At 41.6% G+C, this 26107-nt stretch overlaps 1 protein-coding gene across 6 annotated transcripts in view; it reads left to right on the forward strand.

Annotated features, from left to right (window-relative positions):
* The window catches only part of HTR1F (5-hydroxytryptamine receptor 1F), a 169260-nt gene that overhangs the window by 98030 nt on the left and 45123 nt on the right, over positions 1-26107 (forward strand). Inside the window, exons 3-5 of one of the 6 annotated variants that reach the window (XM_065065028.1) lie at positions 6231-6375; positions 11886-12019; positions 19857-24038. The exons of 1 other annotated variant lie outside the window; for it this stretch is intronic. In XM_065065028.1, the coding sequence (XP_064921100.1) occupies positions 19895-20995 (1101 nt within the window). In that variant the 5' untranslated portion in view covers positions 6231-6375; positions 11886-12019; positions 19857-19894 and the 3' untranslated portion in view covers positions 20996-24038. Of the gene's footprint in view, positions 1-6230; positions 6376-6397; positions 9753-11868; positions 12020-19856; positions 24039-26107 lie in introns of those variants that run through there. 4 more of the 6 variants (XM_065065055.1, XM_021299646.2, XM_021299642.2 and 1 more) reach the window with 4 other exon arrangements.

Consider the following 26107-nt stretch of genomic DNA (forward strand, 5'->3'; position numbering starts at 1 on the left):
TATATACAGATAGGAAAACTGTTGTGCCTAGAGGAAGAGGGGCACCATTTAACCTAGCTATTGAATATGCAATTGAACAGATAAATATAGTCCCTGGCCCAGTGTTTGCAATATAGCAGATGAGGGAAATACTATTAAACAGTACTTAATAGTTTTAAATCACTACAATTTTAGATACTTGAGTATAACTTATTTCCTAATGTTGATACTCAAGTGTTTTAAATATTTAGCCAAGATGAATTGTACCATAAAGATATGCAAGCATTCAACTAGATGTTGAAAGGTTTTCTCAAGAAATTGGTATGTGAGGTTCTTTATCCTGTTTCATAGAGAATACATCTTTATGAGCTTTTCTTTGGTTGTAAACAGAGCTTTAGGAAAAGCAAGCAGTTAATTCTATGCCTTTTGGCTAAAGTTAGTAAATACAGGCAGTCTTGGTTGTCTTTTTGAACAGCTCCCCTATATATGACTGTAGCAATAGCACTAGAAGCTTCTTTATAGGTAGTAAAACACAATTTTTAACCACATAAAAGTAGGTCTAAAGGAGGCACTTGGATTCCTCACCCCTACCAACTGAATCGTTACTTCTGTGGCATCTGTAGCCTACATATAGGAATAAAAATATCCTGATTGAAGAGGACACATGATTTGAATGTGCCTTTAATGTTCTGATCAAATTATCTTAAAGGGCAGTAGAATCTTAAATGAAAAGCAAAGGCTTGAAACAGCCAGAAGTCTATAGACTGACATTTTTACTATAGTCAGAAGAATGTTCCTGTGCTCATCAGTCTCTTTTTTTGATGGATAAATGATCCAAATATTCCTTCTCCCACGGATCCCCAGAAACATTTGTGACATTCTTAAAGGCAGTTACTTTTCAGTCTGCCTGCTCTGAGACCACACATATAAATACTTAATAGCACAGCTTATGAAAACTTTTCAAAGGCAATTGCCTTTCCTGTGACAGACCTTTTGCTGGTTTTACATAACTGCTTTTAGAGTGCAAGTGCAGTAATCATCATCAACGGCAAACTGAGAATATTAAAAAGACCTATTCCCATATGTAATTTATAACACCATTTTTATTATCAACCTGCAATATACACAGCTGAAGAAGCCTGACAAAATAACTGTTGTTATTATTCTTATTCTTGTAAGATGTAAGTGGCACATAGAGCTGAGGTCAAAACCCAAATTCTTCAGCTTCATTTTCAGGCTGGAAAATAATTTTCTCATGCCATGGAATCAAGTAAATTAAGAGCCCCTTGCTACCAATTTTCTAAACGGATGTTTCTTGTCAACAGTTATATTGCAGACTTTTATTAGCACAATATAATCAATGACGCAGCTGAGCTTCCTTGTAAGGCATACTTCTTACCCGCACGCAAACTCAAGAAAGCATGCTCACAACAGCTGAATAAGAGGTCACAGGTACCTCTTCTCTACTCCTACATCTTAGCAAAAATAGAGCCACCAAGACACCAACTTCTTGTATTTTGAAAACTGGTCAATGTCCACCTTCTGGATATTCTGTAACAACCATCAAGGCAGCAAAAGAGTTTTAATTACTTTAGGCTCAAAAAAAAAATGTATTATTAAGAAACAATCAGACAGTTCTTTCTTTAAAGCCAATTATGGCTAACAGTCCTTTAGCCTTGGTCTGACAAGTGTTCAGCCAGACAGCGAAAAACATGTATGATACTGTCAGCGGTACAGGGCAAGAATCCCCAGCTAGAGTGCATCTATTTTTCTAGCTGGAAGAAAATTTCTGGGGGAAAAGGGACGAAGAAATAATTGCTTTGTGTTCAAAATGCCTGATATGTCTGATGAACAAAACTCCTTTTCATTGCATTTCATTATCCCACCAAGAAGCAATGAGAGAAGAAGAAAGAATGAAGGATCTGCTGCTTCCCCGAATACAGCGCTGCTCACAACGGCCCCATGAGGCTCCAGCTATTCACCACAGGCTTGTTTCAGAGACCCAAATACCCAAATTTCTAACAATCGCTTGTCTTTACAAGGTTACCTCAAGCAATGTGCAAGCATTTGGCCATACCAACATCTGTAAATGCTCAGCATCATTATTTCCAAGTTGCTCTGCAGCACAACCTTCTGGAGATCATTAGTGCCGCTCCACACCATGACATCTGAGCAACCTTTGATGAAATTAAATGGCCCTGATTAAACTAGCCCACAGTCAGACCAAAGGAGGAACAATTGCAAGTTGTAACATTATTTGAACTAGATACTTTCTAGTCTAAGTGCATTTTGCTCCTTACTTCAATTCTTCAGTTCCAGGACTATCCACACAGCTGAAAGTTTACAATAAATTTATTATGCATACTGGAATGTCCATTTTACGTATAGAGACACTTAAGTCATTCATTCATCCAGGTTCTCCTAGTATCTTTGCAGTCATGAAGGCACAAAAGGGACCCCACTAGCTTGGCACCAGCTGCTGAGATTCATGTGGGATCCTGGGCATGTAGGGTGAATGTCAAGGCAGCAAGGAGATGATCTGGTGCAGAAGAGAGAAATCAGTTCTGGGAAGCAGGAAGGTGCCAGCACACTTGCTTGATCCACATTGCCCTGCTCCACCATCCAACGGGTACCTTCCCAAACTAGTTTTGGCACAGATATTGACTACTTCTAACTGAATAACTATCTCTAGTGTTTAAACCAATGCATCTATTTCTTAAGCCTGAAGAGGCACTCATTGCTACAGTTCTCTAAACTGGGCAGAGGCAAACCAGCAAAAAGGGCAGCCAGGCTCACAGCATTGGGCAGAGGCAACTGTTTTGTCAGGCATTATACACGAAGACCAGCTCCATCATTCTTGCTGGCTGTTGCTGCAGAAGCAACATCTGCACAAAGAACATATTTCCTTCTTGCCATCAAACTTCAACACCGCTCACTACAGGAAAAACAACAATCTCTTAATCGTCAGAAGTCAGAAGCCAACATCAAAGCAGCACATATATATAAAAAAACAACAGTTAATGTCAGGTACCCATTTATCTAAATTAAAATCTTTATCCATTTAAATGTAATAAGGAGCATAAAGCTACTGATCACATTAAATGTAGCTGAAACAGGTTACAGCAATGCTTTTTGTCATAACAGAAGGTTAATCTAATGATCCTGTACTGTATTTGATGGTTATCAGAAGAAGTCAAATTTTATTTTAGGGACTGCGGTTTTTTTTGGTTTTTTGTGGGGGGGGTGGGAATGGTTTGTGTGGGTTTCTTTTTTTTGGGGGGGTTGTTCATTTGCATTTAGTTTGTGGATTTTTGTGGGTTTTGTTTGTTCTGAAGGTTTATTGCTTGTTTGTTTGCTTGTCAGAGTTCTTTTTTTTGTTTGTTTTTCTTCTTTCTTCAGTGTTCTTCTGTACTTACTTTCCACAATGTATCTCATCTCCAACTGAGATATACGAGAAACCTTCATGGCATTTACAGGTCTGCAGCATTTTTTTCATGACTAGCTGAAAATAACAGTGAAGCAAGGACTTCAGTACATTTTAGCATTTTTCCCTCCTACATTATCTCAGGTCACGTGTTTTCCGAAAGCTCCTGTGCTGTTCTTATAGGTTTTATTTAATTAACATTTGGATTTACATTAGTTGATGAATAAATGATTATGTCTATGAGGTTTTCTTCCACACAGTGTTGCATACTTCCTAGTGAATTGAGAGTATTAACAGTCAATATTCTGGTCAAAATAGGTTGTACTGGAGTAATCAAATGAAAAAAGTAGGTGCAATATTAATAATATGCTATTTTCAACACAACAGATTCAAAGATTTTGCAACAAAGTTAGCTGAATGGCCTACATTAGCTCCTAATGTCTTCTAACACAAACAGAATTTCATTATCAGAAACAGTGAGAACAAAGCAATGGGAATAAATTATTTGCAGAAGGAAAATACTGTGATTGCTTGCCTAGGTCTAAAGCAATCCATTTGAATTACCAGAAAAGATAATAAATGTTGCAGTAGAGGTCAAGCAACAGTGAAGCTGGGAGCTGCAGCTAATATTGCTGGAACTTTTCAACCCAAAAACCCAGAGTTAAACACATACAGAACACACAGAGCTTCCAAGTAAAGAAAATATATTTGATTTCCTCAGACGCTGGCAACTGCATTCATTTTATCTGTTCCAACAGCTTTTCTTAATAGAGCAAGGGGGCTCAGTTATCCTCCTGTTCAGCAGGAGCCATACCTGGGAGGTGGAGAGGAACAGGCACCCCTCACACAGACAGTGGCTGGAGCCCCGGGCACTGGAGCTTGCTGCTCTCCAACAGCAGAGGGGACAAGGCCCCCACCCTCACAGGGGCTGAAAGTCTTACTGGAGCCCCAAGTAGCCACCCACAACCTTCAGGGCCTAACACCACTGCTGGAAGGCTGATTCCTTCCTATCCCACAGAGTGTCTGGGTGCAGCCTGGTCTGGCCAGGCTGAGGGGCCACCAGGGAGGTGTGGTGCCCTCCCCCTCAACCAGCCCTATTCCACAGTCCCCAGCAAGGAGAAACAAACGAAGGACAGTGATGGGGTCAGCCATAGCCTGGCCACCCCCAGGCATCACCCCAGCCAGGGCAGAGACGCAGTATTCCCATGGGAAGGAGCAGGGATGCTCACGGGGATTACAGTTCTCCTTACCACGAGGACACACGTGCAGCATGCCCACAGCCAAAAGTACCCCCTGCCATCTGCTGTTCCTGACCATCACAGTACAACTCTGGAGTGCCAGCCAGGCAAAAGTGTATTTGTGTGCTCTTTCTAGATGGGCCAAGCATGTTTTTATGTTGGCTTCATACTCCAGTTGTATAAATAAATGAGCAAAAAGTTACAGTAGTTCCCAGACAAAGCAGACAGGACGAGATTCCAGTGGGTCCCTTACTTGAGATATCACTGCCGATTCACAACCCCCCTCTCCTAGATTGGTTTGGGGTTTTTTTTGGTGGTGGTGGTTTTTGTTTTATTTTGGGGTTTTGGTGGTTGGTTTGGTTTGTTGGTTTATTTATTCATTTAAATCATGTGCACCAAAGAAACCACTGCACAGTCTTTGAGACTTTAATCTTCAAACATTGGAGAGCAAGCCCACATGCCACAGGACTTAAGTAGTTAGACAGCCCTTACATTTTGCAGCGAATTGAGCCCCGTGGTCTTTTTTCCGAGTTGCTACACTAATTAAATCACATCACAAAGATGGCATAGCTGGATGGGCCAAATATTATAGAATCAGTGTCATCGGTCAATGATTTGGCTATTTCTCCTTAGGCTTGCAAGTTTTACTTGAAGCCATAGATACTCAGGTCAATTGATTAGACAGAGCATCCTGTTTATGCATATGTATATAACTGTCTGTATCTAGATCTGTATCTTTTTAAGAAAGCCTTCAAATCCTGGGCCTTTGAGAGGGAATGTTTGATATATATGACCTAGCTACATCCTAAAGATTGTAAATCAAGAAATAAAGAGATAAAAGAGGCCCAGAATGTAATGTCGTCGTTTAGTGGCTAAAAATGGGAAAGCATGGAATTAGAAGAAAGAAACAAGGGATTAGACAGATGTGGAGACTTGCCTGAATCCATTCATTGCTCCTTTCCAGAAGAGTTAACATTAAAATACTCTTCAGCTCCAAAGAGCAAAACTCATTTTGAGTACTAAGAAAACTTAGCTTTCAATATAACTTCTTAAAATAGAAAACATGTAAATGATGGGCAAAAATACAATGCAATATATAGATGTATCTATATAAGGGTATACTATGTGAGACTCTATACTACATTGCTCATTACTTGTCAACAGTGTATTACTGTTAAAATGTTAAAAGCCCCTTTTCATAAATTTCAACGGCTTCAAAAGGTAAAACTCAGAAGGCATTTTAGCAAAGATCTTCAAAGTTATAATTTGGTCTTGTCCAGTCTCCTGGTAGAAAAGCAGTTTGGCATGCTGTAGTGCATAGTTAAATCTTCCAGCTTCCCAATGTGAGAATTGGGCTGTAAGCAATCTGGGGAAAGGAATTTAGTACTTCCAACAGCGCTAAGCACAGTGTTGCTCCCATACACAACAAACAAGCCAGATGATACAGAAGCAATGGCTCACCTTTGATTTTCCCAGGCCTTTTCAAGTCTCTGAAGATCAGTACATTAACCATTTGCCTCTGTCCTTTACTCTTGCTTCTTACCACATTATTATGGGAAAGCACATCTTGTAATCTTTATCTCTCTCAGAAACTACAGGGGCCATAGACAGCCTACAACTGCTGAGAATCCACTGGAAGATTTTGAACTTACCTGAAGCAGTTCAGAGTACTGATGTGCCCTCTGCGTATTTTGGTAATTAGACAGTCAGTTTAACGCTTCTCTTCAGCACCAGGTTAATATTACATGTTGTCATGTGCAAGTACTGTCAATTTTTTTTAAACAATCGTTGTGAAATGTTTTGAAATATACTGCAAGTTTACATCAAGATTACAAAGAAATATTGTTATCATATTAAAAAAAATCATTTTCTCAGCATACAACTTAAGGAGAAAACAACTGCTAGAATTATTGCTTATTTTTGTTATTATTATAATCAAAATCTAAACGATAGCTTTATTCAAACCTCTTTTGAAACCACATACTTTTTTATTACTCAGGAAACAAAGAGCTGAAGTGCTATCTACAAGCATCCCTAGGATGAAGTAGTATCTAAACACCTCTACAGTGTTCAAGGCTTAAATGGTCACTAAGTTATGTTTTAAAATATCTTAGAAAGCCAACATCAGTATATTCTAGGGGGAAGGAGGAATCAACGACAGTAAAAAAAAACACTGAAAATTTATTTGGAAATAGTTTCTTGGGCTTATCATTTTTTGGCTGTTTTATCAATGAGAAGTTTGGGGGATCAATTGAAGCTGAATAATCTTGTCAGACAATTGCTATCTGTATTGAATTCCTGGGACAACAATAAGGTTGTTTTTCATAATTAATTCTGAATCATCTGCTTAAATTTTAAGGAGCCATTCACAGTCATCTGTTCTGTATGTCAGGTGTCACAACTACATTGGAATTATGCAAAGGAAAAAAAGTTGTGTGTGACAGTCTGCTATTTTCCTATCAGAAATGAAGATGAGTTCGCAAAGTGTTAAAGAACTTAAGACCTTATTTAGTAATCACAGAATTTGCATTGGATGATCTGACAGATCTAGGAAGCTTCCTAAGGAAGATAAATCCTTTTTTCTGCGTTTGAACATATTTTAACACTACCCTGCTGCTACAAGCTTTCTTGAAAGTGTTGTACCCCTAGAATATACCGGAGGCCAAATGTTTCCAGGAACTATTCAGCAAGCTGTGATGCCAGCTGACCACAGAGATGGTCATTCCCTGCCAAAACACGGTGCTGAGATCCCCGTACTGACTGCGCACAAGTCATTTCCAGACCAGCAGCCGGTCTAGGCCTGGTGGCAGCTGCTCCAGCTCGCCTCCATCCCAGCCTCACCACAGCAGCCTCGTGTGAAGCCAAGTGAATGTGCCAGCTTGCTCAGAGGCAGCCCTGCAATGCCAAACGTTGACCTTCGTTGCACAGCACAGACATGATGTTTGGCATCCTGGTTCTTCAAATAAATCACTGTATTTGCATGAATTCAATGTAATTCAGCAGCAGCATGGGATATAGCCACCTGCAAGTACTATGCAGGGGGTACTCCAGCACCCTCCATCCCACATTTGATTTTATGCAGGCTGTCCTGGGACTTATTTTTCCAAATACTGGTACTTTTAAAGGGCATCACATTGCAATACAAATAAACAGAAGCAGAGAGAAAGGCATGCTCAGGAGTTGCAGAGTATTTTGAAACCGTGAAAAAGAGGAAAACTAAAGCCTGATCTGTGCTAGAGAAGTTTTACCAGCACAGCTGAATCCCAGATCTCAGCTGTAGATGGCTTATATAGGCCTGGAACAATTTTTTTTTTTTTTGCCATTAGCACTTATGCCAATTCACTGAGTGAACTAAACTCTTCTCGCTCAAACATTCAGTTGTGTCAATGCTAGGATTTAAACCCTAAAAAAAATAATTTAAAAACCGCACACTGAAAAAGCATATTAAAGCCGCAAACGAGGACTTCCTAGGTATCTGGTACTCTCTCCCTTTGAAAGATACGCTCCCTAGACAAAAGTTTCTTGTGGTGCTCATGAAGAGTCTGACCAGTTAGCCGCCCACATTAACACACTGCCTCCACACAGGAGAAAGCATATAACTGAAAGGCTCTGTGTTTCATATTACCAGCACTGTGGCACCCCACACAGAGTACAGCAGAATTCATGTCCTTTTTAGTACAGAATTAAGTTTGAAGGCACAGAATCTGGATTTTGGAAAAACAGCTCCCAAGCTAAGTGTACGCTGTGGTGAACAAATCAATCTTGGTACAAGCATCTATAAAATACTGCAGTGCCAGTTAGGAAGCACCAGTCTCAAACACGTAGTTACACCTCTCTGCCTGGGAACAGTTTAGTTACCACTTCTAAACTGGAAATTTTTGTGCATGTTCCCAGGTTGAGATTTTATCTGACAGCTCCCATACAGGATCTTCCTGTGCAAGTATCTCACATCCACTTAGTAAGATTTCCCCAGCCTCCCACCTGCCTGTTCAGAGCACCTGTGCTCTCAAAGTTCACTTTTTCCGTGCTAATGGAATGGTTTTGAGAAAGACTCTGTGTGTTACAGACCTCAACAAGGTCACCGTCCACAGCCCAGGCTCACTGCTTCCTAGGGATCCATGGTTTGCCAGCATTTCAGGTGGGAAAGGGTCTGTTGTGCTATTTCCCCATGGCACATTCACTTCAGTGGGGTGGTGGCAGCCCCCTGCACAGGGCAGGACCCAGGTCCCTTTGCCACCCAGGCAAACAGCAGGAACTTGCTATTGTCCTTCACCTCCTCGCATTCCTCACAGGGTGGCTCCCTAGAGCTGTCACTGTTCACTGGTGGAAGTCATCAGGGCAAGGCAGTGGGGCACGCTCTGATGAAAAAACATTGTCTAAAGGAAAAAAAAAACATCCATCCATGACAAAGTTCTTTCCCATGGATGCATAACTTTTAGAAATCTTTCAACAAATTCTGCCTGGTGTTCTGGCAGCACGTAGATCCTTTGCTCTCTGTCTTTCCCAAGGAGACTGGAAAAAACATTTTGAGTTCTACTTCCGCTAAAAAGCTGATGCTTTTAATTTTCCTCCCACTCCCAAACCTACCAACTTTAAGGACTGCTTTGTTTGTTTTGCTTAAAATACTCCTTGGCCAGAGCTACATGCACATCATTCAGAGGAAACAGCCTGAATTGTCTTAGCTAGTCCTGATAAAGAAAATGTTAGAGAACTGTTGTTCAGTGCAAACCTAATGCGGTTTACTATCCGACAGGCCTATTCCATTACACATGGTTAACAAGACCTAGGGAAAGACCTTCATTCTATGAGATGATCAGATGATGACTCAAATAAAGACAAACGACATAGTGAAAAAAAGTACAGGGAAAGACACTGAGAAGTATGCAGACTGAGTCTTTGTAAAAAGGCATCACTCCCCAAAAAACTAGGCAGAGATTAGATGGCAGGTTATGTGAATTTTGCCATGTCTCCAAATTGTGAATAACCACAGATTTGCACTGTTCTTGTGTCACACAGAAACCCTGATGCAGAGGCAGAGCACACTGACACGTCACCTTCACTCCTCTTCCAATAAGCTCTTTGGAGACCAGTTTTCCCTCAAAGCTGTCCTGGTGAGCACAGAGTAGAAAAATAAATATCCTACTGTTGTCCCAAGTGGTAGTTAGAAAATGATGTTTTCTTATGTTGTAGATTGAAAGAAAGATCTTTTCCAGACACATGTTTGAAGATATTGATTGTTTTGTTATTGTCCAGGAGTAAACAAGGTAGTTTCTTCCAGATGAATAAAAGCTTTCACAGTTAGTATATAATAAAAACCACATTTGATAAAATTCCCAAGGAACTAAGACATAAAGTGCCCACCTTATCTTAGAAGTCAAGTAATACAGGAGCTATTCCACCAAAATGCCTGTTAACTGGAAAACACTTCAAGTTGAACTCCTCCATGTAAAAGATTTTCAGAGGCAGGTGTATCAGTGAAAAAGGTTTGTGACTTACAACAGCACACGTATGTGTTTTCAGAGGGCTGGCAAAGAACATATGGCCCAAAAGCATAAGGATGAGTGGGAAGCGGGAGAAACAAAGCTGCGTTTTATTACTGCTCAAAGGAAGTAAAACTACCTCCCAGCCTCCTTGCTCCAGCGCTGCTTTGTGATTCCTACAGGTTTCAAGCCCTTATCTGAAAGGCAGCATTTTGGAAGACAAGCAAATCTATTTTGCATTTTCACCTCACTGTACAAATTGAGTTGATAATCATGAAAGCAAGCTCCTCCTGCACAGTATGAAACTAGTTGTACAAATTATATACAGAGATGGCTGAATAGTCACTTATTTGATTTACTGCCAATCCGAAGGAAAACTTGAAACAAAAGTGAACAAACAAAAACCTTGTTTTTTGTTGAACAGAAGTAAAATAAAATTTTTAAACACCTTTTTCTAACACAGACGTAAAATTCCTAGTTGAATGGAACATTTCAGGCTGTTAGATGCAAACTAAATTAAGGATGGGTGGCCAAAAAGTGGGGATCAGAAGTGAGAGGCCCATTCACAATACGAAGAGTCCAGGTCCAGATCCTGGACACCCACCTAAGGAGACATGTGCCTCTAAGGACAGGGTGTTGACCATGTGGTTATATGGGACTTTTTCCACATGGAATACTTGCCATCATGAAGGTACGGTTTTGCTCAGACAAGGGGATGGGGTGTCCAGACACCACTTTGTTTCTCAAAGATATTTATTTGCTCTGCTCAGAACATCAGAAGCACAAGAGGTGGCATGAAGCAGCTCCCACAGGCACTGTTGTCCAGGACCTGGATCTCCCAGGCCTGGGGCTCTTCCACACCATACAGATTATGAAGGAGTTATCCAGATCATTAACCTGAGAGGTCTGGATTCTAGATGCAAACTAGCCTCAAAGAGGAAGGGAACTCAATCCCCTCATCTAATGAATTACAGAAATAAATCGCTGCCATCTGCTGTGGAGAATTATGAATATGAGTCTGAAGTTTTCCCTTTCTCCAGACAAAATTATCAAATACACAGCAGGTTCACTCTCCAGTCACCCAACAACTGAAGCTGCATTTGGGAGGCACATTTTCTGTTTTACATAAGCAAGCCTGTCATCCTGTGGACCATGCCATTCTTTCTGGTCCTCCTTCCCCCCTCCCAGAGGGCTGGCTGAGAAGCTGGCTTGCCTCCCCCCATTCCCCCTCAGCTAGATTAAAACAGATGGCAGAGGCACATAAAATAAAGACCAAACACAGAGTGACTAATTTTCCAAAAAGAAAAAAAAAAAATAAAACCGTCAACTTCAACACTAGAAGCAGCAAGGAATGCATAATTACTTTCTGAACATCATTCTTCCGTATAAGCAAATGCAGCAGTTGCTACAGATATGATGACAATAAGGAGGGGATGTACCCTCCAGGCAGGCTTGGCAAGCAGTATAGGACTACACTGCAGACCAACTGGTGCAAGTAGAGAACATGACAAAGGCACCAAGGAGTGAACCACAGACCAGCTTCCCCTATATAGCAAGCCTGCTTCCCAGGCAGCTTTTGCTCAGCGTTCTGCTCGTGGTTACATGGCTGAGTTCAAAGCAAGCTCAAGTGGTACCTCCCCAGAAACGGTCATGACACCTTTGAAATGCAGGAAGCCAAGGAGCTGCCCCCTTGTGACAGAGGCGCGGGAATCCCTGCTATGTGAGGTTGTCATGTTTGGGCTTGAAGTGTCTGGTATTTTGCAGACCAGAAAGCACAGAGCACTTCATAGTGCTCAAGAAGTAATGAAGCAAGGACCAAAGCCTTCTGGAGGGAGATGTGTCGAAGGATCTACAGCCAGCATGCTGCAATTTATACAGCTTCAGTAGGAAACATGAAGGTGAGTTCATTATACCAGGGAGATGAGGAAGGAGCTATTTCAGTTCTTCACTCTGCCCCTTCGCTACAGACCTTTGCTCTGGTCCTGGTGGAGTTGGTGCTTGTATCTCTCAGCATCCAGTGGCACAGGGCAAGTTCACCTTCCCTTGGCAGCTTAAGCAGGCCCTCAGACTTTGCATCTCAGCTGCTTTGGTGGAAGCACTACATCCCTCCTGTTGATTTTGCTCCAGGAGTAATAACATGACAGAGCAGACAAACAGGGTGGTAACTTTCCAGGCTAATTCAGTCATTTTAGCCATTTCAGATTATTTCTGTTAGTTGAAATAAATTAAAGAGCTATCTAGAAAATTAAAGCAAGCATCATCTTTGTTGTGTCTGACACAAAACATCCTGTAGCATATCATTTTGCCAACACAGGGACTCTCAGACTGGTAACATGGCTAAGTAAAGCATCAAATGCAGGTTTACTATGCAACATCTGTGCCTTGAGTTCAAGGCACAGAAATGGACTTTTCTTTGCCATTCTGTAGAAAATCAGAGCACCTGTGCTCAGGCAATAAATGGATTTGTGCGTCTCTAAGCTGGAGGCACCTATCTTCCAGGACTCTCAGATTTGTTTCCTTCATGTGTTATACTGATAAGTATATACTATATATACTTATAGTATATGAGTATATACTTATATACTATATACTATATGCATCTATACTATACTATATACTATATATATATAAGTATATACTTATATACTTAAGTATATTATATAAGTATATACTTATAGTATAGTACATATACTATATATATATACATATAGTATATGTACTATACTATAAGTATATAGTATATACTTATAGTATCTAAAGACACACAGCCACATTGGGAAGGCAGTATAACTAGATTATATACTATATGATGGCAGTACTGATTCAGGGCACGCTGCAAAGCCTATCTGTTTACCTGTGCTTCCCTGAGGGGTTCTTGGGATGCTGAATTCTGGGTCATTTTTGGCTAATATTCATTCAATTGATTTATCTGTGATTTTATAGTTATTTGTGGTCTGTGCTTCTAGAAATGGGTGTGTTGTGACCTTGTACAAGTGGAAATGATAAATAACTCCAGTTAACAGAGAATCAAGCAGCAGAAGCTGAACAGCTTCCTTTATTCCTCCAACTTACTAATACATTTCCGATCCAGAATGTGCTCAGTCCCATAGATTGAAACAGTACCACGCAAAACAGGGAATCCAAACCATTACTTCAGTATGCATATACAAATATTTTAGAAAAATTTGTTGACAGATAAAGAACTGGAAATAACTCTACCTCCTAGTTAAGCAGAAGATACAGGGGGGAAGGGGGCATTTTAAGCATGCCGAAATGCGGACTGGGTGTGGAAAGCTGGCAACCTTGTGATTTCTGCTTCCAACTTCAAACTGCTCATAGACATCTACGTTGCATGCCAGCGATGGCAGGTTTGCAGCAATTGCCTTCAGCTGGCAAATAACTCCTCTTACAAACCTGCCAGTCACATCCACGTTGTCCCAGGGGATGCATTGTAGCTTTAGGAGGCTTTGAAAGAGTTATTGGGAAGAAAGAATTTAAGGATAGGGGGCTAAGAATTATATGAAAGTGCTCCTCTTCCTCACCTGTGCGGATGCTAGGGCTCAGCAAAGTACTTAACCCCTGCCAGATGCAGTTCACACTCTTTAAACAGATTTGTTTAATCCAAAATAATATTATTTCCCCTCTACTTATATTTAATACAGTTCATCATTACTAAGATAATTATCATTAGTATACCACATGGTTGGTATCTAAAGACACACAGCCACGTTGGGAAGGATTTTTACAGGCTCATAAAAACTGGTTTCAGATGGAATTTTAGATCTCAAGTAAGGCTGGCACTTAAAACTACTTTATCCTTCTATGGTTATTTTAGTCTTACCTCCAGTATCTGGTTAGCCTATACATGAACATGTGATAAAAACAGGATAGCTGAAAACAAGTGTAGAGTCTTCCCTTTCAACAGGAAAACAAATCTGTAGGAGCAGTTTCCACCACAGCAAGAAAGCTGGGCCCTTCTAACCAGCTTACAGATCAGTTTGGCCAACAGATCAAGGAACTCCACTAGCAGGTGAAACACTTTATCATTTCAAAGCCAGCTGAAGCCTGTTGGAATGAGAGAGATGGGCAGGATCTATCTGCCACTGGCACAACTTTGTGTTTACTTAATGCACAAAGGCTCTTATTGCTTTCTGTAGCAATTTAAATATCCTTTGTTCCATCAGTGGCTCATTTTGCTTTCTGAGTACTTCACTGTTTTTAAATTAAAGATACATTTTTCTAAGAAACCCACATGGAAAAAAGCAAGCAAACAGCCCCCCAGTACACTCAAAAAACTTGTATTCAAAAGCAGTACTTAAATGCTAATCAGCAAGTTTTCTCATTGCCAGTGTTTAAACGATTTAAAATGAGCCAGGAGCAAAAATCAAGAGCTGTAACCTTCTAATAGTTCAGCCTACATTCAGGGTCCCAAAAGGTAGGCTCACAATGCCTTTCCCAAAGGCATTCCCAGCCATGTTTCTCCAGTAATTAATGTTTCATGTTATTTTCCAGGCTTATTCAAAGGCAGAGGAGTGCTGTTTTTCAAACCTGGAAGGACAGACTAATGCTATCAGGTGGTTATGGTCTTGACAACATACACACACATTCCTGCAAAACTGAGGACCACCAACTACATTCCATTTTCTTTCAGTGGTCACTAGACAAATTCAATGTTTACTTTTCAGATAAGGCTGCACAGAAGTTTTCCCCCATGCCTTCTACACAATATCAGTAGGATGATTTATGTGCTTTTACAGATGAGGAAGTACTTCCATTCTGGCCACTTTAACATGCCATATCTGGGAGGGAAGGCAAAAAGATTTGTAGAAGTGGCTAATTCCTCAAAAATAATAATGTTCATGTATCCAAGATAACAGATACGCTATCTCAGGTGAACAGCAGCTTCCTTTGTTTGCAGGGCACTTGTTCAGCAATTGAAGACTAATATTTTAATGGGTCAACTGAAATACCATACTTGCATTTTAACAGCAGTTACAGATTAATTTACTGTATTAAGATCTACAATGAAGACAAAGTACCACACGTCCTTTTCACCAACCTTAAATTCAGGAAAATATAATGCAATTGAAGCTTCAAGTCTTTCAAAAGTTTTTCAACAACAGCTGCATATTGAAAAGGTAATTATACAAGTCAACACTTCCCAAAGCAATTACCATGGAATTTGAGATATAGAATCATAGAATGCTTTGGGTTGGAAGGGACCTCCCTGCCCCAAACCCCCATCCAACCTGACCTTCCAGGGATGGGGCATCCACAACTTCTTTGGGCAACCTGTACAGTGCCTCACCACTTTCATGGTGAAGAATTTCTTCCTTATATCTAATCTAAATCTCCCCTCCTTCAGTTTAAACCCATTACCCCTTGTCCTATCACTACATGCCCTTGTCAAATCCCCTCTCCAGCTTTCTTGTAGGTCCCTTTTAGGTACTGGAAGGCTGCTGTAAGGTCTCCCTGAAGCCTTCTCTTCCACGGGCTGAACAACCCCAACTCTCTTAGCCTGTCTTCATAAGAGAGGTGTTCCAGACATCTGATCATCTTTGTTGCCCTCCTCTTGACTCACCCAAACAGGTCCCTGTTGTTCTTGTGTTGGGTGCCCCAGACCTAAATGCAGAACTCCAGGTGGGGTGCATGAGAGAGTAGAGGGGAAGAATCACCTCTCTCAACCTGCTGGCCATGCTCCTTTTGATGCATGCCAAGATATGGTTCATTTTCTGGGCTGCAAGTGCACGTTGCAAGGTCATATTGAGCTTCTCATCAACCAACATCCCCCAGTCTTTCTTCTCAGGGCTGCTCTCAATCTATTCTCCACCCAGTCTGTATTTGTGCTTGGGATTGCCTTGACCCATGTGCAGGACCTTGCATTTGGCCTTGTTGAACTTCACAAGGTTCACATAGGCCCACCTCTCAAGCTTGTCAAGGTTCCTCCGCATAGCATCCCTTCCCTCTGGCATGTCAACCACACCACACAGCTTGTTATCATCAGCAAACTTGCTGAGGGTGTGCTCAATCCCACTGTCCATATCGCTGACAGAGATGTCAAACAGCACTAGTCCCCATACTGACCCCTGAGGAACATCACTTGTCACTGGTCTGCACTTGGACATTGAGACATTAACTGCAACTCAAGTGCAACCATCCAGCCAATTCCTTCTCCACCAACCGGTCCATCCATCAAATCCATGTCTCTTCGATTTAGAGACAAGGATGCTGTGAGGAACAGTGTCAAATGCTTTGACATCAGTGAAGAGCTGATAAATTCAGCTTAGTCCTTCAAGAGGGGCACTGAGGTGCCAGTTCCACAAAAGTGGCCTTAAAAACATCTGGACTGTAATAATTTATTTCAAAATAGTCACATGTCACTGCTGAACCCATTCTATAATCGATGAAATACAGATTTCTCTTCAGCATGGCTTCAAGCTTGTTTTCATTCACCAAAGTAAATTCACTGCTCAGAGAAGAGGGCTCCAAGTCTTCTATACTTCCTTTTGAAGTCTTATGTCATGTATGTGGCCATAAGGAGATGCCCATACCACAGGGCAGAGGGACCGTACCTGTTCTGTGAGGCAAGAGCTCAGTAAACTCACACAGGGATAATAGCAAATTCTGAGCTGGAAGGACAATGTGTAGTTATATCAGTATGCCGACAGCACCTGTGAGCATCACCTGAGATTAGATCTTCCCTGCACTAAATGCATGCAAGAGATAATCTGTGCTGCTAAGAGAATATGATATAAATATGTAAAGTGGGGTAGCCAGGAAGCACAGAGAATGAACTGAAGCCCTGTAATTAATTTGCTCAAAAAATTACAAGGGAAGCACACAGCAGAGGGGCAGAAGCCAGCTCTCCTGCATTGTAATCCAGTGTACTGTTTACAGGATCATCCTTCATACTCCTAAAAGTGCTTCAGCTGCTTACTGAAGACAGAAGCCAGTGATGGCCCCCAGTTGAACTGAGTTCAACTTAGCAAGAGGAAATCCAGAATTAGTTCATCCTGACAGCAACCAAAAGAGAGGGAAACAGCAGTCCTTAAATGCTGCCAGCATTTCAACTCCGTACATTTATAAAAGTCTTTTTAGCTAACGATCAGCCAATAACCCTGCATGAATTCCTGCCACAGTTAGCAGAGGCTCTCTATCTCCCTTGGACAGGAAAGCCATCAAAATTTGTGACTGGCAGTCCCAAGCAGCACAGCCAGCTGAATGGCTCTGTAACCTCAAATGGGGCCACCACCTTGGAGAGCAGATCTTGTCACCATACTGCTGCCTCCCTCGTATGGAGCCACGCTCCTTGCTCCACACAGCAGCCCGCAGGGACCACCCTGGGTGCCTGCTGCTGGGGCTCTGAAGGCAACAGTAGAGCGCCTTATCACTCCACGTAGGAACAGGAGGGTGTATGTCCAGATGGGTACCATTAAAAAACAGGTTATGTCCCATGAGCAAGAAACCCTAGCACAATTATCTATCTAACAGTAGTACACTGAAGACTTGGTGTGGTAGTCTTCAACACTGCTGGGTTTCCATGCTAGCAGCCTGAATGAAATCTGAGCATACCGGCTGATAACCTTAAAACCAGACAGAAAAGCATACTTGGTGCACGTGGCAAGTAAGCACATTGCTGTCACTGTGTTTCTTATAAAAAGCCTCCAAATTACTTCAGTGCTAAGGAAACCTACTTATTCCTACACACCAGTTCTGAGAACCCACCCATACCATTTTCCTTACTCCACAGTCTCAAACTGAATAATCTTTCAAAAGCTATTAATCAGCTTTCATTATCTCTAAATCGCTTTTTGCTTGCTTGCAATTAAGGACTAATATCCAAAGAGTTAGAAATTTATAAGGTAATTAACCATAATGAGTAACTGTTCTAAAATATGATCAACTGCTGTATATCAGCAGAAGTCTAAGTTTTTCCCAGTAAACTTTTTTTTCCATGTATTTATACAAGCTTGAAAACAAAGACTTATTTAGCAGGGGTTGAACATTCACCAGATAATACTATATGTGCCTATTCCTTCTCTGGGAGGCTATAGTCAAAAATATCTGCAAACTAGCAATTACTGTGGATTCAGAAGGTTTTAAGGTGACACTGACACGAAGAAAGATCTATTTTTATGCATGTAAAGTACATTTCAAGTTCAGAGAGAGGAACATGGAGAGAAAGTACATGCATGCTCTAATCAGATCATGCACAGGACAAGATTTTGATCAGCATTTGCAAATATCACCACGTAAAATATGTTTCCTTTTCTTGCTCTTTCATACAATTAACCATTGATCAAGATATGCTAAAAAAACATCCTGAGTGGGTCAATATCATATTAAGCATTGCCCAGGTTAGAATATCAAAACAAATCAGGGAGCTGAGTCCAGGGTTATAGAGAGTATATGAGATTCTTTTTAAGCCACTCCAGCATAACACCCAAAAGCTTTACTTATGTTAATAAGACTAATTTTTCATAAGAAAAATTATTCACTTCTATTATGTATTTCCCTACATGTAGCATCCAATGCAACACAAGCGCAACCCACTCACTACACTCCAAAACTTGTTACAGAAAACCAAACATAGGGGTTCATCGGTAGACCTTACATACACAAGAAATTGCATGTCAAAACTCACAAGAGGATGAAATCTCATCCTCTTACTATGAATTACAAACTTGAGTTTAAGAAGCTGGAAACTCCTACTTCAGCTGCAGCCCATAGAGTGCTCAGAAACCCTCCTTGTTAAGAAAGCAGGATGCACATCCCTAGAAGATAATAAAGAATTTATTTCATCAGTACTTCCCTGTTTTTTGCTTCCTGCAGAGCCATAAGAGGAGTTAGACTGTTTCTTTAGAGAGCCATTAGCAGAACAAGTAGCATCCAAGTTTTCTGTAGTTTTCTTCAGCAGCAACCACAGAATAGCAAAACTTAAGGAAAAGTAATGTTGCTTTCAAGACTTTAATCTGTGTATAATATTCCAGTTAGACAATAAGTCAACCATTTTAAGCTTCAAAATTTATTCAGCTGTTTCATTTTAGAGTTGCATAAGAGGAAGCACTGAAATGAAACTTCAACACACAATTATTTTTCTCCTGTTTGTACTGCAATGTTTAACATTTCTGTTTTCTCTTGAAAATTACATCCCAGTTTAGAAAGCCCATGCTTATCTATACACAAGGAATGACTCGCTCATGGGGAAAAATGAGTTTATAAAGAGAAAAGAGGCAATATGATCACTTCCTGTGGATTAAAGTCATCAACAGTCATCAGGTTGTTTAGCAGAGTAAACAGTGCTAGCATAAAAGCAGTATTAGTACTTAGTTTAGGATGAGGTTGTCCATGTTGAACCAGTTTCAAGACTCCTCTACAATCCAGTCAGAGTAAGCATTTAGCTGGAGGGCTGGCTCTGCACCCCAGGGCTGGTTTCCCCACGCAGCAAAAGGCAGCACCCCGCACGGCAGTGCCACCTCAGGCACCCTCCTCTCCCCTGACATGCGAACATGCCCTTCCCAACAGCGCAAGCAAGGAGAAAGAGAAGGCCCTATTCTGGAGGCAGAGCATCCCACACAGTGCTATCCAGGAAAATCTGTCTGGAGCCAGAATCATTTCTAATGATAAGACTGCGGTTCTTGTAAGTTTGGGACCCATAGTCTTGTAAGATGACAAAAATCAAGACTTCCTTGAGACTGAGTATGCACTTTCTGAATGTTTTTACTTTTTCAACAGGTAACTACTACGGTTAAAGATCACCTTTAAAAAGGAACATGGATTTAATAAACACAACTGAACAAAACAGTACATCAGAAGAACTATTCAAATGGGTGACATCCAAGATTCTCATTTCCATTACCCTGTCTGTGCTTGCACTAATGACAACAGCCATCAATTCGCTTGTGATGACGGCAATAATTGTGACAAGAAAGCTCCACCACCCCGCCAACTATTTAATCTGCTCTCTTGCAGTGACTGATTTCCTTGTGGCCATCCTAGTGATGCCTTTCAGCATTGTCTACATTGTAAAGGAGACCTGGATCATGGGGCAAGTGGTGTGTGACATTTGGCTGAGCGTGGACATTACGTGCTGCACATGTTCCATCTTGCATCTCTCCGCCATTGCTTTGGACCGGTACAGAGCAATCACAGATGCGGTGGAATATGCACGGAAAAGGACACCTAAGCACGCTGGCATCATGATTGCAGTGGTATGGATCATATCCATCTTTATCTCCATGCCACCTTTGTTTTGGCGGCACCAGACAACCAGCAGGGATGATGAATGCATCATCAAACACGACCACATTGTTTTCACCATTTACTCCACATTTGGCGCCTTTTACATCCCACTGGCCTTGATTCTGATCCTTTATTACAAGATATACAAGGCAGCAAAGACATTTCACAGAAGAAGTGTCAGCCGGATCGTAAGGGAGGAGGTAAATGGACAAGTCCTTTTGGACACAGGTGAAAGAAGCACCAAATCAGCTTCAATGCCCAGCACAGCAGAGAAGACATCAGATCCCCTGGTGGACTGCGATAAAATCAATATCAGCCTACGAAGCCCCAGGTCTGAATCTAAGCACGAGAAGTCCTGGAAAAAACAGAGAATCTCTAGCACAAGAGAGCGAAAGGCAGCAACTACTCTGGGTCTGATCTTGGGGGCATTTGTGATCTGCTGGCTTCCTTTTTTTGTAAAAGAAGTAGTTGTTAATACCTGTGAAAGATGTCATATCTCAGAAGACATGTCTAACTTCCTAGCATGGCTGGGATATATAAATTCCCTTATTAATCCTCTAATCTACACGATCTTTAATGAAGATTTCAAGAAAGCCTTCCAGAAACTTGTGCGGTGTAGGCAATATCTTTAAAAGCTTTCATTCATATGCGGAGAACATACTCATTGTTTTTTTAACCTGTATAAATTTATATAACTGAGATGATATTTGTTGTACTTAAGGAAAAGCAGCAAGACACTGCATTTACATGATTTTGTATCAGTAGTATTGGGAGCATAAATTGCACAAGTTTTAAAGAGATGGATCACCTGGGATCAGTTTTGCACTGGAAAAAGAGGTAGCATATTGTGGCTCTGATCCAGCTGGGAACTGCACAGCTGCCTAGCTTGAAGCATAAGGTATTACCTTAAATATGAAGGAAAAATACAATTGAAGTAGACAAAGAAACAAAATTTAAATAACCAAGTAACCCTCAGTCATCGATGCAACTTTAAGTGAAACAACACAGAAGTTTTTAAACCCCAATTGCAAATAAGAAAATACACCTTGGAATGAAGACATGATTTTATTAGTTTGGCACAGGCGTGCAGCATAGAGCCAAGCCATTCCCAGAAAAGGGTAGTAGCTTTAAAATTTCTAGCATCATCCTACACTGATTAGCTGAGTGCAGCTGCAGCCCTGCCTTTTCCTATAGATTAAGAACTTCCCTGTATTATGCCTTTGCAGCACACCAGTTGCAGGGAAGGCATTTTCATGGGTGACTAGTTTCATAGCAAGCCATTGCCCACTCACAACAGACGTGGACATAGCCCCAAGGGAAACAGAGAGTTGAGATGCCTCCAGTGAGCTGGGTATACATAGTTCCTGATGCCATTAGACACCATTTCAGTAGGGACTAGGGACAGTTAAGCTTGCAAAGAGCACCTCCTCCTTATGGAGATGTTAGAAGGGAAAGAAGCATGAGACGCTTGTTTCTTCATGTCCTCATCCCTGCCTCACTCACCTAGTCAGCTGTTGCCCCCGTGACTTTCTCAGCACCAAACCCAGCCACACATTTTGTGCCCAGAGTATTGCTGATGGTGGGTGGCTTAGTGAGGTTTGGTTGAGGACCACGTAATGAAGCACTTGTGCTGTCAGCTCTGGCTCAGCATGCTCAGCCCTCCACTCCCAGAAGCCTGATGTCCCCCGAGGCTTTTCTCAATTGCACTAGGGCTGTGCACCATCTTTCCAAGCATAAGAGAAAGCAGTGCTGGCAGTGTGGGTGTCTGGAAAAGGCCAGGCAGCAGCTTCTCTAGTAAGGGCTGGAGACAATGCTCCTGCAGTACAACTGCTTGCCTCCAGTCTACAACGCACACCTCATTTGGGGATCGTGTGGGATGCTCACTGGCTGGTACCTCTAAATCTCTCCTCCCAAAGATTATAGTCCATGTCCCCAGTCCCAGCAGAGCTAAAAGGACCTTGTAGGTAGTCCAGCCAGCCCTGGCCAACTGGTCCACTCAAAGGTAACCAAGATGAACAAATCCCTCTGTGGGCTGCCTGCTAAGGTCTCAACAGTGGCACCTTAGCCGATCTTGATTTACACACTCTAGATGCCAAGTCACATCACTAGTGAGTGCAATGACAGTTCTTTCCTCAAAACCAGCAGTGCAAGTTTGCCAAACCTAAATGTACCAACAAAGCAGTGGGCATGTACTTTCGAGTGCCGATGAGTTACTAAGAGCCACACCAGAACCCAGGCACGAGTTTTGCACTTTTTAGGGTAAACAGATTTAGACCGTGTCACTAATATCCTGGCTTTGCATTCATTGCCAGACATTCATTGCTGTCTAGCAGGAACAGGGACTTGAGGCTCCTTTCAGGAACTACAAGCCCCACCATAGCAGCAGCAGTCTCCTGCCTGCAAAGGCACTCTGATTTGGCGTGTGGACCAGCAGCTTAGGGACATCACAAAGAAGGTGGCACATGAGACCACTATGCACACCCTTAGTTTGGGAAAGGTATCACCAGCGGTCTTTGCAGTTGTTCTTCCAAGAGACTTTCATTGTTCTGAATTAGATAAGAAAACCCAGACAGAGGCAGTTATTGTCATTCCTCTCTCCCTTTCTCCCTCCCCTGTATTACAAACTCAGAAGTTTAGTGATTTTTGTATTTTGCCCATTAGCTACCAGCTGTCCTAACAGCTGTCAGAGATGTTTCTTGCAAGATGACAAGGTTTGAAACCTGAGATATTGAACTAATTTGTTTCTGTCACTTGCAACTTACTGTATTCTGCTTTCACATCAAGGCCCAAAGGAGCTGCTGTTCAGAAGTACTAGAAAAGGTGCATTCGCTTTGCTGTTGATTTTAACTCAGCTAGGAATCTAATGGAAAGCTCACATCATGCCATGCAGCTCTAGCACAGTGGTAGCACAGCTAAATTTTGGAGCTACTGGGATGCAACAGAATGGAATTTGGCTCATGCTCAGTGCAAGCTAGCGCACTTTACTACCATTGCGGTCAGAGCACAGCCTCTGCAGTCCCTGTGACCTCAGCCGTGGCTGTATTATGCTGAAAGACAAAAAACTGCTTTAACCATCAGCTGTGCTCTGCTGTCTCCAGACAGAGCCGTGGAATTCAGCTTTCTGAAAGGATTAGTAGATTAACAGAAGGCGGCAAAGAAAACCCCACTGAAACATTTACGATTGAAGACCTCTGTTTCCCACATTTCCTGAGTACCGAGTCATAACACTGGATATCTAGGGACAGGACGTCCTCTCCCCCTGTTTCTCCCTTTATGACTACTGGAGCATAGAGTACATTGTTTATCCTCTCACACATAAGAAGTTTGACAATATCTTGTGAAATCAAATTGGAAGAAAAAATAGGGGTTGCTTCTAAGGAGAAAATATGCTTAAAATAGTCTTATTTAAATAATAATAAGCTCAAAGATTGGAACGATATGTAGATAAACAGAAAATAGCTGTCATTTATGCGCTGTTAACAGTATTATACTCTGAATCTAATTAAGCTGCTAAACATTTCTCAAGATGCAGGGTTGTTTCTTTTGTATTGTTTTCACTGAGCTGTATCTGTTTACCTTTCTACAGTCCAGTGTTGGAAGATGCAACTACAAGAAATCTAAGCAAATGGGTGGGTAGCTAGCCTATTAAAAGCACTTGCGGCTTGTGGACCATCATTTCTTGGTGTCTGACTGTAATCATTCTAACAGAATCCACACATTATCACACAAGCCCACACAGTATCATTTAATATCTAGCATTTATCCATGCATGTGATGTGTTAAAAAACTTGATTCCCTCTTTTGAAATGCATAAACGTTAAGACTTCTATGGGATGCTGCTTTCCCCTCCCCACAAAGTACACAGGCAACCACTGGATTCAAGGAGCAAGAAGGAACAAGACTTCATGCACTGGAGCCAAGATTGTTTGCAACTAGCTCTGTGCCCCATGAGAGTTCAGTCTCAGCAAACAGAAAAAAAAAAAATGTCTGGTTTTCTATCTCTATCAGAAGACTGTGTGTGTGTATGGCAGAGAAAAGGTTTACATCTATTCTGGGGACTGCACAAGGGTTCCTGGAACTCTATCCCTGCTGCAGCTGCCCACTCATCCACCCATCAGTTTAGATTTCCTTTAACACCCAGAGAACTGGATTTGGAGCAGCTGACCTGCTCTCACTTCAGCTTTCACAGAGAATGATACCTGAAGCAGCTGTAAACACTAGATCCAGCTCAGGTGGATGTTTTTTTATAAGAGCAAGCAGTTAAATACACCTCATTGTCCTGTATTCATTTCTTTGCCTTTCCTCCCTATCAGATTCTTTATTGGTATCCTTTCCTCTTGAGTATGGCATATCCCTACAAAGGTCTTTGGGATGCAAATATACTTTCGTTTTAGTGATGCAGTCACACTTGTTAACGCATGACTGTACCACCCAGAAACACCCACCTCATCCAAATGCACTTTTGGCAGTCACTGTCTTCAGCTGGTGCCTAATTGTTCTTGGTGCTAGGGAGGTACACAGAAATAACTATGTGCCAAATTATTTTCTGCAGTAGTTACAAACTCAGCACATTATTCCTAGACAAGTACACATTACTCTTTGGCCTTTGCATTTCAGATTCCTTTGCAGAAGGGAAACAGAAAATCACCGCTGTAGCTATTGGAAGGAAGGGCTTTTTGAACTCTACACACCAAAGAGTAAATGTTGCAAGAAAAACATGAGGAAACTCTTGTTAGCACCCCTGTAACCATTAAGCATGAACCTAACACTGTGCCTCATCTAGAAAGAAAACCTGCACCAGTGCATGGGCAGCTGTTCACAGATGGAGAGCTAATGGGTCAGGACTCATCAACTGGTCACAGCATGCACTCATGAGCACTACAGTGCCTGAGCAGTAAATGGCTCCATATTCACAGAATCACAGAATGTCAGGGATTGGAAGGGACCTCGAAAGATCATCTAGTCCAATCCCCCTGCTGGAGCAGGAACACCTAGATGAGGTCACACAGGAACATGTCCAGGCAGGTCTTGAATGTCTCCAGATTAGGAGACTCCACAACCCCCCTGGGCAGCCTGTTCCAGTGCTCTGGCACCCTCACTGAGAAGAAGTTTCTTCTCATATTTGAGTGGAACCTTTTGTGTTCCAGTTTGAAGCCATTACACCATTACCCCATTACCCATTCCTCCTCCAAAAATTGTTGCTGCACCACAGGAACACTAGTACAAGTAGCAGAACTGCTAAAAATTACCAGCAAGATGTTGATATCTCCTACCATGCAAAATCTAGAAATTAATTAAACAGATTTTTTTTTTTTCAGGATTTTTCATTTGTCTTTTGGGGAGTATGGGCCAAATTTTCCTATTTTAATACTCAGCTAGGAAGGTTAAACTGCTGAAAGAAACATGAACACTTCTTTGATCTAGTGTTTCTATCCATCATTTAGTAACTCAGTAAATGAAAGCCTTGATGATACAGAGCTTGGCTAAGAAGAAGGATGACAGAGAACAGGACAAACAGAAGTCAGCAACATTGGTGTGAATGGTCAAGGTTACCAACTGTATTCAAAATAACCTTTCTGGTATCCAATCCTTCACTCATAACAGACATCAATGATTGCAAGTAGCCTTATATCCTCAGGACCTCACTAACATACAGGATTCCTAAATTCCAATTGTTTACTTCACACTCAAATGAGTTACTTTGTAAGTAAGAACTTTGCAACTCAAGAAAATCTCAGAGGGAA

This window comes from Columba livia, chromosome 1 (genome assembly GCF_036013475.1).
Source record: "Columba livia isolate bColLiv1 breed racing homer chromosome 1, bColLiv1.pat.W.v2, whole genome shotgun sequence".
NCBI lineage: Eukaryota > Metazoa > Chordata > Aves > Columbiformes > Columbidae > Columba > Columba livia.